The 17,471-nt window shown below is 43.2% G+C and overlaps 1 protein-coding gene across 1 annotated transcript in view; it reads right to left on the bottom strand.

Moving 5' to 3' along the window:
- Nucleotides 1-17,471, bottom strand: part of COL19A1 (collagen type XIX alpha 1 chain) — a 348,383-nt gene that overhangs the window by 107,560 nt on the left and 223,352 nt on the right. Inside the window, exon 17 of the mRNA XM_060235557.1 lies at nucleotides 8,212-8,265. Coding sequence (XP_060091540.1) covers nucleotides 8,212-8,265 — 54 coding nt within the window. The remainder of the gene's footprint in view (nucleotides 1-8,211; nucleotides 8,266-17,471) is intronic.

Raw genomic sequence — 17,471 nt, 5'->3', positions numbered from 1 at the left:
TTCTTGTGCATATGGGATGGAGATTGTCTTCCCCTCTAGGATGGGTACCTTTTGCACCCATTTCCACCCTGATGGCAGAAAGCAAGAACTCATAGGGCGTTTTCGCACTCACGTTCAGCCGGCGCGACCCCCCTCTTCACCGCGCAGGATCTGCGCGGATTTCGCACTAAATGCCGCGGAGCAGCCTTTTGCGCCGGAAACTCCCGGTGCAAAAGCCGCTCAAACGTAAACCGCCAAAAAGCAGTTTCCGTTTGCGCGGCTTTTGCGACGGGAGTTTCCGGCTCTTCCGGCTGCTCCGCGGCATTTAGTGCGAAATCCGCGCAGATCCTGCGCGGTGAAGAGGGGGGTCGCGCCGGCTGAACGTGAGTGCGAAAACGCCCATATAGTGACAGAATGAAGAACTAAGGAGTAAATTAAAAAAATTATCTGGATATTTTTACCCTCATGTTCTCCATTGAGCATGGACTCAAAGTGGCTTCTAATATGAGAAAACTACAGCCACTGAATGCAATGAATCTTCCTGTCAGCAACAAACTAATCCAAAGAAGAGTGAAGGGGAATAGAGCAGCTGGATGAAACTCAGCCTCTGATGTCAACAGTCTCCCTTCCTTCCTTCCTTCCTTCCTTCCTTCCTTCCTTCCTTCCTTCCTTCCTTCCTTCCTTCCTTCCTTCCTTCCTTCCTTCCTTCCTTCCTTCCTGCCTTCCTGCCTGCCTTCCTTCCCTCCCTCCCTCCCTGGAGGTAGCCTCCATTAGGATTCAGGGGACTAGTGGATAGGAGCAGAGCAGGTGGTAAGAACTCTGCCCTGAAGGCAACCATACCTCGACAGGTAATTTGCTGGATTCTTTGGTTTTTACTAAAGACTTCCGCCACAAGGATTTTATGTATTATATGTTACAAATAAGTCACATTGTCAATTCTGAGGCTTAATTGATGGGGGACATCTTAAGCATATGGCCTATGCATTTAAAGGACAACTATTCATTTTAGTGATTCTTTAATCTCTAAAATGACAAATAATTTTTCCTGTGCCTCCACTTTACACCCAATATATTGCATGAAGTTTCACTGAACTATCTCCAAAGCTTGAAGGGTTGCATTAGCCCTGCTGAGGCTGAGAGCTGAAATTCTGGTTCCAGAGAGTCTAAATAGTGAAATCTGGAGTTTAGATTGGTAAATCATCTCTCCTATCAGCCTGAATACTAAACTTAGCACTCCTTTTCTGGCTACTTGCTTGCTTGAAAATAAGTAATTAAATACTTCACATTGGACAGTTGAGAGGAGGAATATGTTAGTATACTGTAAGAGAATTTAAAAGATGATTCATTTCTTGAAGACCAAACAGCTGGCCCACATTTTGCCAGATGATATTAATTGGGAAACATGAGATGACTTAGGAATTTGGAGAGCCTTGTGTGGTAGTGAGAAACAAGAATCTCATGGACAGATGCATATCAAGCCCAGAGGGCCTCCACTATGGCTCTTGTCAGCTGCCTCAAAGTTAAATAATGTGGAGGCCACTAAAAATGGTGCCAAATAGACCAAGACATATTCTGTGAGATAAGCTATGCATAAGGAGGAGGGGAAATGCATTTTTGTAGCTGTACGGAGTATAGAGAATGCAACAGATTGATTGCTTTTTTTCATTTGCTACATTGCCGGTGCCTCCTCCTCCAATGATGCTTGAGGTAGCTTGCAACAATTCATAAAACAAATTACACTATCATAAAAGTCCATGCCCATATGAATACAATAGCAGAGCTAATTGAAAAATTACCATAAACTCCTATTAAAAAGTCAGCTGGGGAAAGGTTTACATTTCTGAAATCCAACAGCACCATAAAAACCACAGAGATTCCCTAAACGACCTTCTAAAGAGAAAGATGTTTGCTGCACTAGTTGTGAAAATAAACTGTGTGCTGAAAACCCTGGGGATCCACAAAAGGGATCAGGGATTCCTCGGTGAGACAAACTCTTACAGGAGAAGGAAGAGACAACCATGATCACAGACCTGCCTCAAAACCTTCCACTTTGGGGATAAATTATTGACCTGCCTTTGGTCCTTTTCAGCCTCATTCCAGCCTGAGAAGTCTTTAGTGGTGCTTGTGCATGATCTCCATTTTAAGATGAACAAAGGCAGAACATCTCTATTGTTGTTGTTAGATCTGTCACTAACTTTTGATATGGCTAACCATGCTATACTGCTGAGATGCCTGGAAAGTGAAGTGGGTCTGGGCAGAGCAGTGTTGAGATGGATTCAGTCTCTCTCTCTTTTTAAATCAAACCATTGATAAAATGCTGCAGTGGGAGATGCTGAATCCCTTGGGAGCTGACCAGGGATGGGTGAGTGGCACAAGGCTTTCCCATGTTGTTTAATATCTTAAAAGAGTAGTGTTTTGAAACCCAGAGACTCAGTGAGCTTCAATCCTGCAAACAATAAAACATCAGGATTGTAGCAGCTGCAATCTGGTTGGACGGGCTGCCTTGGATCACCTATAGGGGGCTGGGGGCCAGTTTGAATGCACCTATAGTTTGGAGCAGGATGAAGTTTCACTGTATATAACCAGGCAAAGGTCTGGGGTTTGCATGCTTATACATAGTTCTGAAATCATGTAAGCAAAAAATGCTGATAGCTACTATGGGAGTCCTTGTTCTTGCGATCAAACCCAGTATTTAACAAATAGGTTAAAAAGTAGATTGTTATCAATACTCTGATGACACCCAGCTATGCATTCTTTGGATAAGCAACTGGCTGCTGCTGTCTCTGTCTTGGTCCAGCATCTCTGAATGCAGTGGTCAAGTGGCTGAATAAGAACAAATGAAAATTGTTTCCAGACCAGACTGTGGTGATACTGGCTGGAAAGGCCACCACTTAAAAACTGGTGGAGGATATTGCACAGCCGCTGGCAATTGCCCACCTCCCATTCCCTTGGATGAAATCACAAGGGTGGGGGAGAGCCTATTTGGGATCAGCGTGGGAGAGTTGACCAATCAGGGAGGGGCTGGCCAGCCGGGGATGGCTGCCACCGCCATCCCTGACCATTCTGGTCCAGCACGAGCTCCCCACCTGCCCTTTTGTTAAGACCATGTGGGATTAGCTAGTTGCCAGTTATGTGACTGAGCAGGAATTTTTTGGGCCTCACACAAATTGGCTGTGAGGGGGCCTTTTTTTGCCTGATCTGCATGGTCAGAGAAGGTGAGGCATAAATAGGCCTGGTATCACTGGTTAGGCCCTAACTGGGATGGTGGGGAAAGCACGGGTTGAAGGGATTTCAAGCTGGTCAGCACCCCAAGATATCAGTGATTTGGGGGGGGGGGGTCCTCAATTGGGCTACCCAAAGGCTTCGCAGTATGGGTGGCCTGGTTGGGGGCCTCTTCGGGGTCAGGGGAGCATATGACTGGCCTTAAGGCTTCACAGTCGTGGGCTGGGGTTTGCTCTCCCATCCCCTCTATGCACTGATGTGCAGGCAGTGATGGGGTGGGTTTGCCCTGTTAGGAAGCATGCTGATCCATGCTTCTGTAACCTCATAGCTAGATTACTGTAATGTTTTCTACATGGAGTTGCCCTTGAAGATGTAGAATGCAAATTCAGATTTGCACTAGAACATGTACAAAGTGCCAGACAGATTTGCATTAATCCTAATCATAGAACATACTTGCACTAGCTATAGTCATAGAACCTGCCTTAATATGGAGTTGCACTTCTCTAATGGAACACAGGCCCATAGAGGTCTTAGCATGGAGCTTTTTGAGAACAAAGAAAGAAAGGTCATTGCATATCACAAAGCACATTTCTCTGGCAAGAATATGTAATCAGAGTATGTTCTGTAAACATCCTTTGATAAGGAAAGCTTTTCTCCCTACCTCAGGAAAGACCCCCTAGCCTGAAGGAGCCATCATGCCCACACAGTAGAGATTTCGCTTACTGACACATTTTCTGGAACCAAGCCAAAAATCTAAAACAAAGACCCTGTACAACATCCCCTGGCCATCTGCACATTCTTAGAGGAACACCTAACCACAGAGATGCTAGATGCCAGGAATGCAGGAGATTGGGAGTACAGAACAAAAAAATCTCCAAGGAATTACCCCACCCTGGTAGAGACAGGTTTCTTTAAGCCAATGAGATACCACAAAAGACTAAAAGCGAGAATTCGTAACCAATCTGCTTTGTTATCAAAATTGTATAAATGTTGGGGCTTTGTGAAGATGGGTTTGAGGAAAAACGCAGGAAGGATGTTGGTACAGAAAGAGTGTCGCTTTTCCTCCTGCCACCAGTGGTGATAAAGGAATCTCTGGATCAACCTACTTGGACCTCATGCTGTTGAGTCTCCTGAATTGGGCTGGGACTCAACAATTGGCACTGATGCTGTGTGTACAACAAAGACAATCTGGAAATTGCCACTGATGCAAGGTGCAGCTGCATATATTGTTATCTGGGCTTCACTGGTGGGACTCTCACTCCTATTTTGAGGTCTCGTCATTGATGGCTGGTTAGTTTCTGGGTGCAATTCAAGGTCTTGGTGCTCAGCTTCAAAGCCTTTCATGACCAGGGCAGGGGCCCACATTTTTTTTTTCGTTTTACACAATTATTCAAGCCTTTTACATTCAGAGAAAAAACTTTCAAATGATGAGACGTAATAAATCAAGACAAAAATAATAGTTCTTCACTAAATATAGCACTAAGTAAGATGGCCACAGGAAAAAAAAATAAAGTTACTTTATCAATTTACCTAATCTAAATTAATAACTTCCTAACTACTACTTATTTTAACTACAACCTATCTAATCCTATAATTATATTTATTAACTGATATATCACTGTTTATGTTCTGCAAAATTATCCAAACCTACACTTATACGATCCTAAAATCTATTAAACTATTTATCTATTTCCCTAACCTATATAGTAACTCTAATCAACAAATTTAAACTACCCTATGGCTCCTAATAATAGGAGAGTGAACTCAATGTCACTACCAATCCTGGGTGAGTAAAAATTGGGGTGTGTTAATAACACAATACTGTTTTATTAGTAAGTTATTAAAAATACAAAAAAAGATTGTATTCTTTTTAACCCAATTTATAACTTCTCCCCCATACCGCCTTTAAAATATTAATAATAAAAAAACATATCATATATGTATTTCCATTTTACTTATTTATACCAGCTTTTGTCTAGTCCCTCATATTTCAGTCTGTCCAGGAGAAGCAAGTACTGGGATTTTACTAGTTTTTGTCTTCGGTGGAGTAGATTGTTGGAACAACTTTCTTTTTGTATTCTTCTTTGTTAAGTCAATTGGCTCTTTTAGGCCTAGTTTTTTTAGCATATTAAGTCCTGTCTCTATATCTTGTGCTTGCAGTCTGTTGCCATTATGCACTATTTGTAAAGTAGCTGGTCCAACCCATCTATATTTCTGTTGGGCCTTTTGTAGTTGCTGAGTCACTGGTTTAAGTTCTCGTCGCTTGGAAATAGCCTCTGGGGGCAAATCTGGAAATATTTCAATTTTTGTGTCCTTGTATTGAAATGAGCCCCGTTTTCTTGCCTCTAAAAGTATTTTAGTTGACTCTGAAGTCAAGAAATGTCAGAACAATATCTCTTGGACCTTTCCTTCTGGGATTAATTGGAGAGCCAAGTCTATATGCTTTAGTTATGATGGGTACATCGTCCTCTAGATTAAGTTGTTTTGCCAACCAAATAGCCATAAAAGCTTGCAGGTAAATCCTCCAAAAATGCTCTCAATTTAAGATTATTCTGTCTCTGGTCCATTTCTAAAGCAAGTAATTTTGATGCCATAATTTCAGAGTCTTTTTGCATTGTAAAAGCTTCCTCTTGTAGTACTTCAGCCATACTTTTTGCTGAGTCTGCAATTATTTTTACTTCAGATAGAGAGGAAGTTAATTCCTGCAACTGACTTTGTATAGGTTCCAGCAACATTTTTATTTGTGACAATAAGTTGTATTCTAGCTTGTTTAAGTCAGCCTTTGTTATTGCTGCATCTTCTACAGGAACATCCATTGAGCTGGCAGCCATTTTAAGATCACTAGAAGGCCCTTTCTCCACCCCCCCCTCTCTCTTTGTTTAGAAAAATAAAAGCTTACCACTTGGCTTTTCAAGTCAGCTTTAGGTGCCTTAGATGCAGAGGATCTTCTTTTCGCTGTTTTTCCCATATAGTACTGGGAATGTTTGTTTTATTGAGTATTTTCTGGCAGTTTGGGGAAGAGTTCACTTTTCAGGCATCCATTCCTATCAGCACGAGGCCCTGCCCCCCGGAGCCCACATATTTGAAGGACTGCCTCTTTCTGCATATTCTCATGAAGCAGCTCATTCTTCCTAGCAATGTCTACTGGTAGGACCTCTCCAAGTCTAAGGCACATTTGGCAACAGCCTGGTACCAAGCTGTGTCAGAGGCTTCCCCAATCCTCTGGAAGAGCCTCCCAGAAGAGATCAGGAGGTTCCTGCTCTCCTGACTCTGGCAAGGCTGCATAACTGAGTCATGTGAGGAAAACCCCCCTTACAGAACATCGTAATTACCAGCCTGGTTGCCAGAGCAACTGGAGAAGTGACTCACACATGACTGGCCAGAGTGTGTGGGTAAACCTATCCAGGGGCAAAAGGGACCTATGTAGTACTAGCAGCCATAACGCTACAAAGGCACTCTAGACCGGCACAAGAGTGCCCACCAGGAGAACGGATGGTCTCCCATCGTTCCGTATAACGTCCATCCCAGCCATGGAGCAGAAGAGACTGTGCCGCCAGGAGCTATCCAGGCGAATGGTTTTGAAGTTCTGACCATGGAATCCACTGTGGAGGGTAACACCACACGCAGCCATCTTCCTACCAGGCTTGACTCCATTCCAGCAAAGCAGACAGCTCACACACACACCAAATGTCACTTGTGCCTGCAAGCAACCTACCCCACCTCAGGCGTGGTTAATTGTCCAACCGCCACTTTCTTTGTTTGATGGAACTCAAGACAAAGACTAGTGCCAAGGAGAAGACAGAAGAAGAGGAAGACCATTTTCAACCAGAGCCAAGTTCCTTTGTACAAACTGGGTGTTACCTAGACCATGATTTTACTCTCTATTGTCACCCTTTTAGATAAGTCTAATAGTCCTAAGTATCTCCCCACCCAAGTAATCTCTCTATTCTTCTCAACTGTCATTTTGGAGCCTCCCCCTGGTCCATTTCAACCTGAAAGTTCACTCAGATATCCAGGATCCAGGCCAGTCCATTGGTCAAGAGCAAGCATCCAATTAGGTGCCACCGATGAACTTTCTATTGGTTGTCGCAGTAGTCCAGCCCTCATGGTCACTGTGAAACCTCCCCTTTCTGTGAGGTCATGCACCAGCTGACCACCTCCCTCCTCCCTCATACCTCCCATCCCCTAAAGGCTCAAGAGAGTCCTTATAATCTGTGGACTAGCTACCCACAGGTGTGCTTCTATCAGTATCCCAATTTCGCTGCATAGATCCATCCCCGATTCCTGATCAGTTTCGGGTCCCTTCTCCCACTTCCTCGCTCGTCGCCATTGGAGCCTTCCTCGAAGACTACGATAGGTAAATATCACCCTGTTTGTCTACCCATGTGTTCCCCTATCTCTCTATCTATATTTCCTAGGACTGAATGTGTGATTTTATGAGTATTTTATCTTGTATGGAAGACTATATTTTTCTTAATAAATTTTAATTGTTTTACTTAATTAGAGTCCCTAATATTTTTAAGCATTACTTTCTGGATGTGGAATCCTGTATACACAGGTAAAAGATCCTGAGTGAGCCAGGTGCCCACCTGACAATTCCCCAACCTTGTTTTGAGGGCATTTTAGCTTACAGTCCCCTTCCAGATTTTTAACATTTATAACTGTTGTTTTAATTCTTGTTTTATCTATGGCTGTTTATGTTGTTGTTACTCACCTTGCGTCCTGTGATGCTCAGGAGAAAGGTGGATGTATAAAGATTTTAAATTTATAAACTATAAATAAACAAATAAATTGGCAAGAGCTTTATAGAACTAGTTCCTTCACTGTGCTTAATGCGTGGTTGAATATCAAGGGGTAATTTAGTGCCTGAATAGCATCACTGAAATTTTCATGACACTCCATTCTCCTTGTTTCAATCATCTTTCCACATACAAAAGAGACATAAATACATTGTGATACAGCAAGCATGCATCTCCTTCATCTTTGTACATGTACATTAAATGTCCATACCTGGTAATATGGGCCTTTAAAGGAATCTGGATATCCTGGCACACCTGGAGGGCCCTAGAATGAGGAAAATATTTATGTCTATCATTTAGATAACTATTTGTGTATATGTGTATTTCAGATTAATATTTTAAAGTCCATAGAATAGATTACTTGGGATTTTCAATAAAACTATTAGTTAAATATCAGAATATATATTTTAAAAATGCTCTGCTGATTCTGAAGACATGGGAGCCATTGTGTTATAAATTAGATCAACAAGAATGTAAATAGTGTCAGTCTCTGTCCAAGTCATTTACCTCCATGACAATGATGTACAGAAAAGAACCTTGTCAGTTTTGCTCAGCTATGGCATGCATATTTTCTTTGTAATTAAAGGGACAAACCTGCAACAACTTCTGTAAGACTTACCTGATACCCAGACTTAACTCTGCCCCTAACACAACAATTATTAGCTGTTGACTGCCTTTTACCATGAACCTTGGTACTGGATACTTTGATGGTCAGCAGATTTCCAAAGAACTGAATTTATCATTTATTATTTTTAATTATTTATAATCTACTTTTTTCCCTGATGTGGCATTTCACATGGTTCCTCCCTTCTCCATTTAATCTTCACAACAACCACATTGTGATGGTAGTTTATGTTGAAAGAGTGGAATGGGCCCAAGGTCACTTGGTGGGCTTCCAAGGCTGAGCAGGAGATTCAAACTCAGTTGTCCCAGGTCCTAGCCTGATTAACGGCTATGTCACATCAGGGAAAATACTCATAGAAAGCATGGCCTTATGCTCCCACCCCATTTTTTCTAATCCATTTAATTGCATTGTTCTGTGTGCAATTATGTGTGCAATTCTGGTCACCGCACCTCAAAAAGGATATTATAGCATTGGAAAAAGTCCAGAAAAGGGCAACTAGAATGATTAAAGGTTTGGAACACTTTCCCTATGAAGAAAGGTTAAAATGCTTGGGGTTCTTTAGCTTGGAGAAACGTCGACTCTGAGGTGACATGATAGAGGTTTACAAGATTATGCATGGGATGGAGAAAGCAGAGAAAGAAGTCCTTTTCTCCCTTTCTCACAATGCAAGAACTCGTAGGCATTCAATGAAATTGCTGAGCAGTCAGGCTAAAATGGATAAAAGGAAGTACTTCTTCACCCAAAGGGTGATTAACATGTGGAATTCACTGCCACAGGAGGTGGTGGCAGCTACAAGCAAGGCCAGCTTCAAGAGGGGATTGGATAAAAATATGGAACAGAGGTCCATCAGTGGCTATTAGCCACAGTGTGTGTGTGTGTGTGTGTATTGACCACTGTGTGATACAGAGTGTTGGACTGGATGGGCCATTGGCCTGATCCAACATGGCTTCTCTTGTGTTCTTATGTTCTGCTTTGTAATTCCAAGGGCTTTTCCATACAGTTTATACTATAGTCTAATGTATGTTGGCTTCCTATTGGCTACACCTCTTGTTTACATTCTTCCTTGAACTCATACACTGTTTCTTGACTGAGTTCTATTGAGAGATATTCTTGATAGAGAGCACAACAGCAATGCAATTAGAAGGATCATGAAAACAGTCACAGAATTATCCTTTTTTTCAAGTGACTTATAATAAGCTTTTTTATATAGTATAAGAGAACTGTCAGATTCAGAAAAGAGTGAACTGTCATGGGAATCTAAATTAGTCTCAGCAAAATCTCATACATTTTAGTAGCTGAGTGCCCCAAGAGAGGTATCCTAAGAAAGCTTCCCACTTTGAAAAGGCCTAGTCAGAGCATTCTAACAATATTCATCCTAGCAGAAGCCATCTATCCCTTAATTTATGAAACATTACATATTTATAGATATGTAAATATAAATATTTTCTGAGAACCAAAGGAAACAAATGAGACCAGTAAAGTGATTTCAAAGGGGAGTAAAGAACAGTATAGAAAAATAAAGAATACCAATTACCTGCTATGTAAATTGGCTTTAATCCAGGTATAAATTTTAATCCCTGTCACACTCCTGTGAGGGTCCCTGTTGGTGGCTGCCTTCTACCATCTCTTTGGAGAGTTTAAACTAAGGTTCTCTCATGTGTCAAGGGTCTGCTAAGCCTCAGAATGGGAGGAGAGGGGGTTAAAAGTCACCCAGGTCCTCTGCTTCTCTGGCTTTGGGAGGGGGCTCTGATGTCGTGTCCTGGTAAGCCCTCTGGTCATAGGCTGAGAACCAGGTCAGTAGCAGGATAGTTCCAATGTAGCGGCCCCCCATCCCTTCCCCAGGTCAGCATGGAAGCACCCGTGCACTATAGCTGCAGGTGCTGTGGCTGGTCCTGGACACACACACCCTCAGTTTATGGCTCTGTGTGAAGAGGGTCCTCAAAGACTAAAGATGTATAGTTAGTGCTGATGTGGATCTTGCTGGGCTGGTGTCTCATGGCGTAGCTGAAAGGTAGAAGGGAGAGATACCACCTGAGTATCCTCCGTTTATGATCTTTCATCTGGGTCATCTGTATCGGGGCATCTGTATCACCCTCAATAAGCCAGGATTTCCTGGGGCATTCCTACATGGGTGAAGAAGTGCATTAGGGCCTAGGCTACACCTGTGCTCTTCACGCTGTGAATGGCCTCTGGGTACTGGGTGGTGTAATCCATAAGGACCATTAGGTATCAAGTCCCACAAGGAGTGAATGGCAAGAGCCCCGCAAAATCCATAGCCACCCAGTTGAAAGGAGTTTGGATGATGGGCAGCAGGGCTAAAGGCACCCATGAGGTGATGACCTACCAAGTTCATTACTACAAACAAGGACTCAGGCCAAGGGGCATTGGCAGACACCTGTATGGCCACATCCCACCCTGTGCTACATTCCATCAAGGGGCACTCCTTGAAATGCACCCATTACCACAGGTGAAACACAGGACTAGCTTGCCTGGTGTCTTTGGGGGGCTAGCCTCTTTTTTCAGGGTGGATGTAGATCCTGCCACTCCTTGGGCCATTGGTACAGGGTATGGGCTTCACCCCCCTGGTATGCCTGTGTGTTACCCCACCCCACTGGCAACTAAGTCTGGCTGCCTCAGGGCCCCTTGGAGGGCTAGTCTGGTCCCATACTTTCAGAGGCTTGGTTGGTAGGGCCCACCCCACCCCCCACTCCCTGTCCTGTGCACCTTCTGGGGTTGCTCCCAATGCTCAGCAGCCAAGTAATCTTCACACAGTGTCAGATTTTTGTTGGGGGGCAGAGTATCTGTAACAGCTGTTCTAGGAACATCTGGTCCATGATCCACTGGCCATCATTGGTATGTGGTTGTAACCATCTTGGCCATGTGTTCAAAGGCTCCCAGGAAGGCCTCAATCTTGTCCTTTGGTTTCATCTTAGTCAGGGGGAACCAAGTGTCCCAGCCCAGGGGTATGACAAGGCTCATGACCCACCTGGCCCCCCTGCATTGGGGTTTGGGGTCAGGCAGGGCTTGCCACAAGTCCTGGAAGAGAGTCACTTGGGCCTCCTGTTGCTGCTGAGTAACATCATGTAGGGTCTGGGCCTGGTGGTTGGCCAGCCACTAGCCAAATTGGGTGAAATCCACATTCATCCCAGCTGTCTCTGGTGCTGTAGGGGATCTGTATTCACTCGCTTGGGTTCCATAGGGGAGGGAGGAAACTGCCCACCCAGTTGGCAGCTGCAGTCCCTGTGGGCTGGGCTCCACCCTTCCCAGAGACAGTTGGGACCGCCACCTACCCTCACAGTGGAAGGAAGTGTGCCAGCCTCATTGGGCCTCCCCAGCGTGAGCCCCAAGGCCATGGAGCCTGCTGCTGGAGATGCCCCTGTTATGGCAGATGCTAGGCCTCTGAGCTTTCCTTTGGCTCTTATGCAGGAGCACCTGCCATGGGAAGAAGAAAAAGAAGAAGAAGAGAAAGGGGAGGAGGAGAGATTGGATTTATATCCTGCCCAAAGGAGTCTCAGAGTGGCTTACAAATTTCCTTTCCCTTCCCCTCCCCACAACAGACACCCTGTGAGGTAGGTGGGGTTGAGAGAGCTCTCCCAGAACTGCTCTTGAGCAGAACAGCTTTGAGAGAACATGTAGTTGACCCAAGGTCCCATCAGCCGGTGCATGTGGAGGAGTGGGGAATCAAACCCAGTTCTCCCAGATAAGAGTCCATGCACTTAACCACTACACCAAACTGGTTCTGGCCATGGGCTGAGGTCCAGGGCAGTGGCAGATGGCTCCTGATGACTTTGTTGAGTGATGTGGTAGCCCTGTCCATCCCTTCCTTGGGCTGCCATGGAAGTGTCCCACTTACTACCACTGCAGCTGCCAGCCCCAGACAATCTTATACATTTTACATAAGTGATTTAACTCCAGAGCAGCCTTTGCAAGTACTGTTCTTATTAATGTTCACAACATCCTTGAAAAATAAACTGTCTTTTAATACAAATTGGACACTGGGAGGTTGTGATCTGGACAATGCAAGGTATTTGGTAACTGAACCAAAGTGCTGGGAGGACAGAAGACAATTCAAACCTGGGAAAGTAACTTACACCTAAGGCAAGATCCACCAACACATAAATGATGTGTGATACAGAGTGTTGGACTGGATGGGCCGTTGGCCTGATCCAACATGGCTTCTCTTATGTTCTTAAATCCCACAACAAATTCTATTTATGTTATGCCACAAACAGAGAGCAAAAAGAACAAAAAATGTACCACGTAGTTTGCCTTTAGGTAATGTAATAGTTAGCAAAACATCAAAGATAAGCTGAGAAGGCAAAACAGCCCAGGAAAAAGGCCATGCCCCTCCATGACCTCCCCACTCTCTGGCCATGTCCTCAAAGGAGTAAGGGCTGGCTGGTGTTGAGGACTACCATGGGGCTGGCTGAGGTGAGTGTGTTAACAAGTATTTCCATTTGCCCTTCCTCACTTTTAAAAAGAATGCCAAAGACTTTTATACAGGGAAATGTGTATTTCTTTCTATTTCAACCCTGTAGGATTACAAATATGCCCTGTGTGATGCAGCTTGCAACTCTGACTCTGCAAACACCTATTCCATTTCCTTGCACTATACACCAAGCCAAGCAGCAAGATTAATTCTAATTTGAAGGAAGAATTATGCTAATTTGAAGCACTAGTATGAAGAATGTGACACTAATTCAGTGATTTTGTTTTGCCAGCTAAAGTCAGATGGCTGTCCTGAGGATACATCTCCTAAGGCAGGCATAGTTTGGCTCCTGTATATCATGTTGAGAAGTGTCTTAACAAAGCCATAAATGAGGTAAATATGAAATGACAAGGGAGCACGATTTGCATTTTGACACTGAAGCCTTTTCCAGAAAGCTCCATCTGTTCCATAAGAGTGCAATGAATGGGCAAGCACCCAAGTACCCTTCCGCTCCTTGCTCACACACCCAAAACATCATTTTGCAACGTACCTACAGAAGCCTTTCCTGAAATGCTTAAAATGTAAGAAATGTTATATGTTTGAAAGATAACCTTCTAACTGATTTAGTTTACGGAGGTACAGCTCTTTCCTGTTAATTGTGGCATTCCCTGAAAAGCGGTCCTTTCAAAACTCACTGCGGAACTGGAAGATTTAAGGGCTTGAGACTGCTATAAGGAATCCTAAAAGTTCATCGCAAGAAGCAATTCAGATACCAAACAATTAGATAACCAAGTCTATGGATACAAGAGAGATAATTCCTACCAGCTTGGATAAGCATATTTTGCCCTGGATGAGAAAGAATTGATAGTGTCCCTACAAAGAGGAGTAACAACAAAGCTACAGGAAAGGGGTAATGCAGGTTATGGGTCACTTCATAAATGAACACAATAGTGGATAGCTTCTCATGTGTCATCACCCCCCCTCCCCTTTTTGACTAGAGAATGAACTGGAAATTAAAGATATAGCCCAATGTTTGTATTCTGACAGTAAATACTGTCTTAAATCAAATTTCCTTTTTCATTTCAGCTACTGAATGTTGGGGCAAAAAACCCCCCAAATAACTGAGAGGACATCCGCTATAACTCCTTAAAATTACAATTCCTTGGCTTCATTAATCTTGCACAATCGTATGGTTATTTCCAGCATTGTGGAGAATAAAGCTTCCTTTCACCTTAGGCCTGAATTTTGCAAGAATTCATAGCAAAGATCATCCATTCTGATATTTAATGCATGATTACATGGCTGTTTGCACCCTACATCAATATGCCACTGATCTTCTTTCCCATCCTGTAATAAAGTGACTCTGTGGTGCATCAAAGATACATACATCCACTTTGCCATGACACCATATAACAAAGAAGTCCATTATGAACAAGTTTATCTGGGCTTTAAAACCTTCCTCGAAGCAATACGATATACAGTTTTTCAAGATAAACCCAGATTCTAATAGCAAGCTTTGTCAGAATTTTCATGCGTGATTTTTCATGGGCTACAAATCTGCTGACCCTAAGGCTGATGGCAGACACCCTGTGTGTGTATGCGGGGGAAGGGGAACTGGAAGGTGGGGACAGTGGTGGACACTGTTACATCAATGGTATGATGTAATTTTGGCTACTGTATGATTCAGCATAAACTCTAGAGTGGTATGACATCACTTCCAGGTTTGCCACAGAAATTATATCATGCCATCAATGGAACAGCAATTTCTGTTAGCAATTTCTGCATTCTTTTTCCTGCACCTGCTTACTGATTGGCAGTGGGGGTTGCAGGCTGCTGGCTGGAGGTCTGGCAACCCTACTCATCTGCATTATTACCTTTGTAAAATGAAAATAACATTTTATACTTGGTAAGGATCCATTGCATATTTATAAATATATAGTACATGCTTAATTCCTACAGTGATTGTAACCAAAAGAAATTCATTATATAAAACATATATTAAAATAGTGCTTAGCAGAACAGACTCTTGTATTCTTTAGACTGAACAAAAGTTAAACCTCTTCTGAGCTCCTTTGTCAGTATGCTTCCTCTTCTAGTTCATTGTTTCAAAGCACTTCATGCAATAGGGCACGCATTATGGAACTAAATGCTCCATTCCAATATCATGGGTATTTCTGTTTCAGGGAATGTGGAATGGTACAGTATAGCCCAGGGGTGGCCAAACTTGCTTAATGTAAGAACCACATAGAATAAGCTTCAGATGTTTGAGAGCCACAACATATGAATGTCGGATGTTTGAGAGCCGCAAGGAAGGATGGGAAGGTGGAACCAAAGCAACTTTAAATCCATTCTCCCAGCTGCCAGCTGGCTTGTCTTGGAGAAGTGATTGAAAGAGACAAACACCTTCTCCAAGCCAGCAGACAGGGCAGTGGGGGCTTTGAGAACCACACAATATGTGTGAAAGAGCCACATGTGGCACCTGAACCACAATTTGGCCACCCCTGGTATAGCCTGATCTCATCAGATCTCAAAAGCTAAGGATGGCTGGTACTTGGATGGGAGACCACCAAGGAAGACTCTGCAGAGGAAGGCAATGACAAAGCACCTCCACTTCTTTCCTGCAATGAAAGTCCCTTTCATGGGATTGCCATAAATTGACTGCAACTTGACAGCACTTGACATGGGCACACACTTTTCTGGTTCAGGCATCTGGAAACCATGAGATCAGTCTTTCAAGAAACAATCTCACTCTGGCAATATGGCACATCTGCCACTTTAAATACATTTCAAAATTGATCCTTTATGCATGCCACTGAAATGCTCAATTATATTGCGTTTCTTTTTGGTTTGTGTGTGTGTAGAGAAATGTAATGAAGATAACTGAATCACAAACAGAAAGTAGTCCCTTGCTGAAGGTGTACTCTGATTATGTTCCAAAAATGCTCATGCATTTTGGGGGAAAGGCAAGGAGCATAGAGCTGCAAATGAACAGGAGGTAAATATTTCCAAGGTACAATTAGATACCTAATTAAATTTTCATGTTCCTAACCTAGCAGATGGCATCTTAAGCTTTGAACCACATCTGCCTTTGCAGCAATGATGAAATGATTGCAAAGGCCAAACTGTCTCAAAATACTGTAAATTAAATCAATATAATGTATAAAATATGCTGCTGCCATACTGGTACCCTAAAATTTCTCAAGTGCTTTCACAGGATTAGAGAAATAAAAATTAAAAGGCAGAGTCTATTTATCTAGTCATCTGGAAAATATTTCTGAGTCACCACTTCCACCCACTCCATGCCTCCACTGGTAAATGGAATTCCCTCACCCCCTTCCTGCAACATGGCAATGAAACATGGAGATCTTTTGTGTGGTTTCTTAAACAGGGCAGCAACATCAAAGAGAAACTCCTAAGAGCCACAAGAAGAGCCACATCTGCACTAATGGGATGAAAGAAACAAATTATGGTCTTGCAAATTATTTTTTAAAACAACCAATTTGACCAAATATTGCTAGATTTTCTCAAACATGGGAACATTTTCAATATGGTATCTAGAAATTGCCCCATTCTCCAAAAGTCTGAAATGCTCACAGCCCATCCAGCCTTAGACACTCTGTTTGTTATAATCAGGCCATGTTCAAACGCACAGTATAATCAGATGTCACTGTTGTTTCCTTCCGGATTAAAAGTGGCTGATCTGACAGCAACATCTGCCTCCCGGTATTAACTCATGGTAGCCCCCCCCCAATCTTTCTTGGAACTGCATTATTTTGTTACCTGCTCCTTTGCGGTGTTTTTTGAGTTCTCTGGTTTCACCTCGTAGTTTTCTCCACCTGGATAGTTCTGCTGCGATATTAACCAACTTCCGGATGTCTGAAGGCTGTCCCAGAGCAAAAAGAGCCTCAAACATCCGGTTTACGGTCACCTTTTTTTTTTTACTACTTAGCGATATGTGCATAACCACATAATGTTTTAACCTACGTGCATGTGTGTATATGCACATATGCGCATGATATGCACATCGCGCGCACATGTCCATAAGAATGGAGAAAAAAAGAACTGCATGGTGGCATCATGTGGATGGCAGAAGACGTTTTCACCGCGGAGTGATTCAAATTGCAGTATGGCAGTCTGATTGATAATATCCGGAACAAAGATATTCGGAACAGAGCCGGGTCAGTTTAACACGGACTCAACACGCTGTGTGAACAGGGCCTCAGTGTTCTTTTCTTGTTGTTGAAAAAGGGTGCCAATACTCATCTATAAAGTTGTGCCGATTCCCATCAATTCCCTCCTCTCCCAACAGATCCTCATTAGGCTGTTCTTGAGGGTCCACTCTGCTTTTCTGGCTGAGTGAGGCAGGCTGGCACATGAGGATCAGAAGTTCAGAACCTGAGAAAGCCCTGAAAAAGGT

This window comes from Heteronotia binoei, chromosome 1 (assembly GCF_032191835.1).
Source record: "Heteronotia binoei isolate CCM8104 ecotype False Entrance Well chromosome 1, APGP_CSIRO_Hbin_v1, whole genome shotgun sequence".
NCBI lineage: Eukaryota > Metazoa > Chordata > Lepidosauria > Squamata > Gekkonidae > Heteronotia > Heteronotia binoei.
The sequence above is the reverse complement of the archived record's forward strand: the minus strand, read 5'-3'. Positions and strand labels throughout refer to the sequence as shown.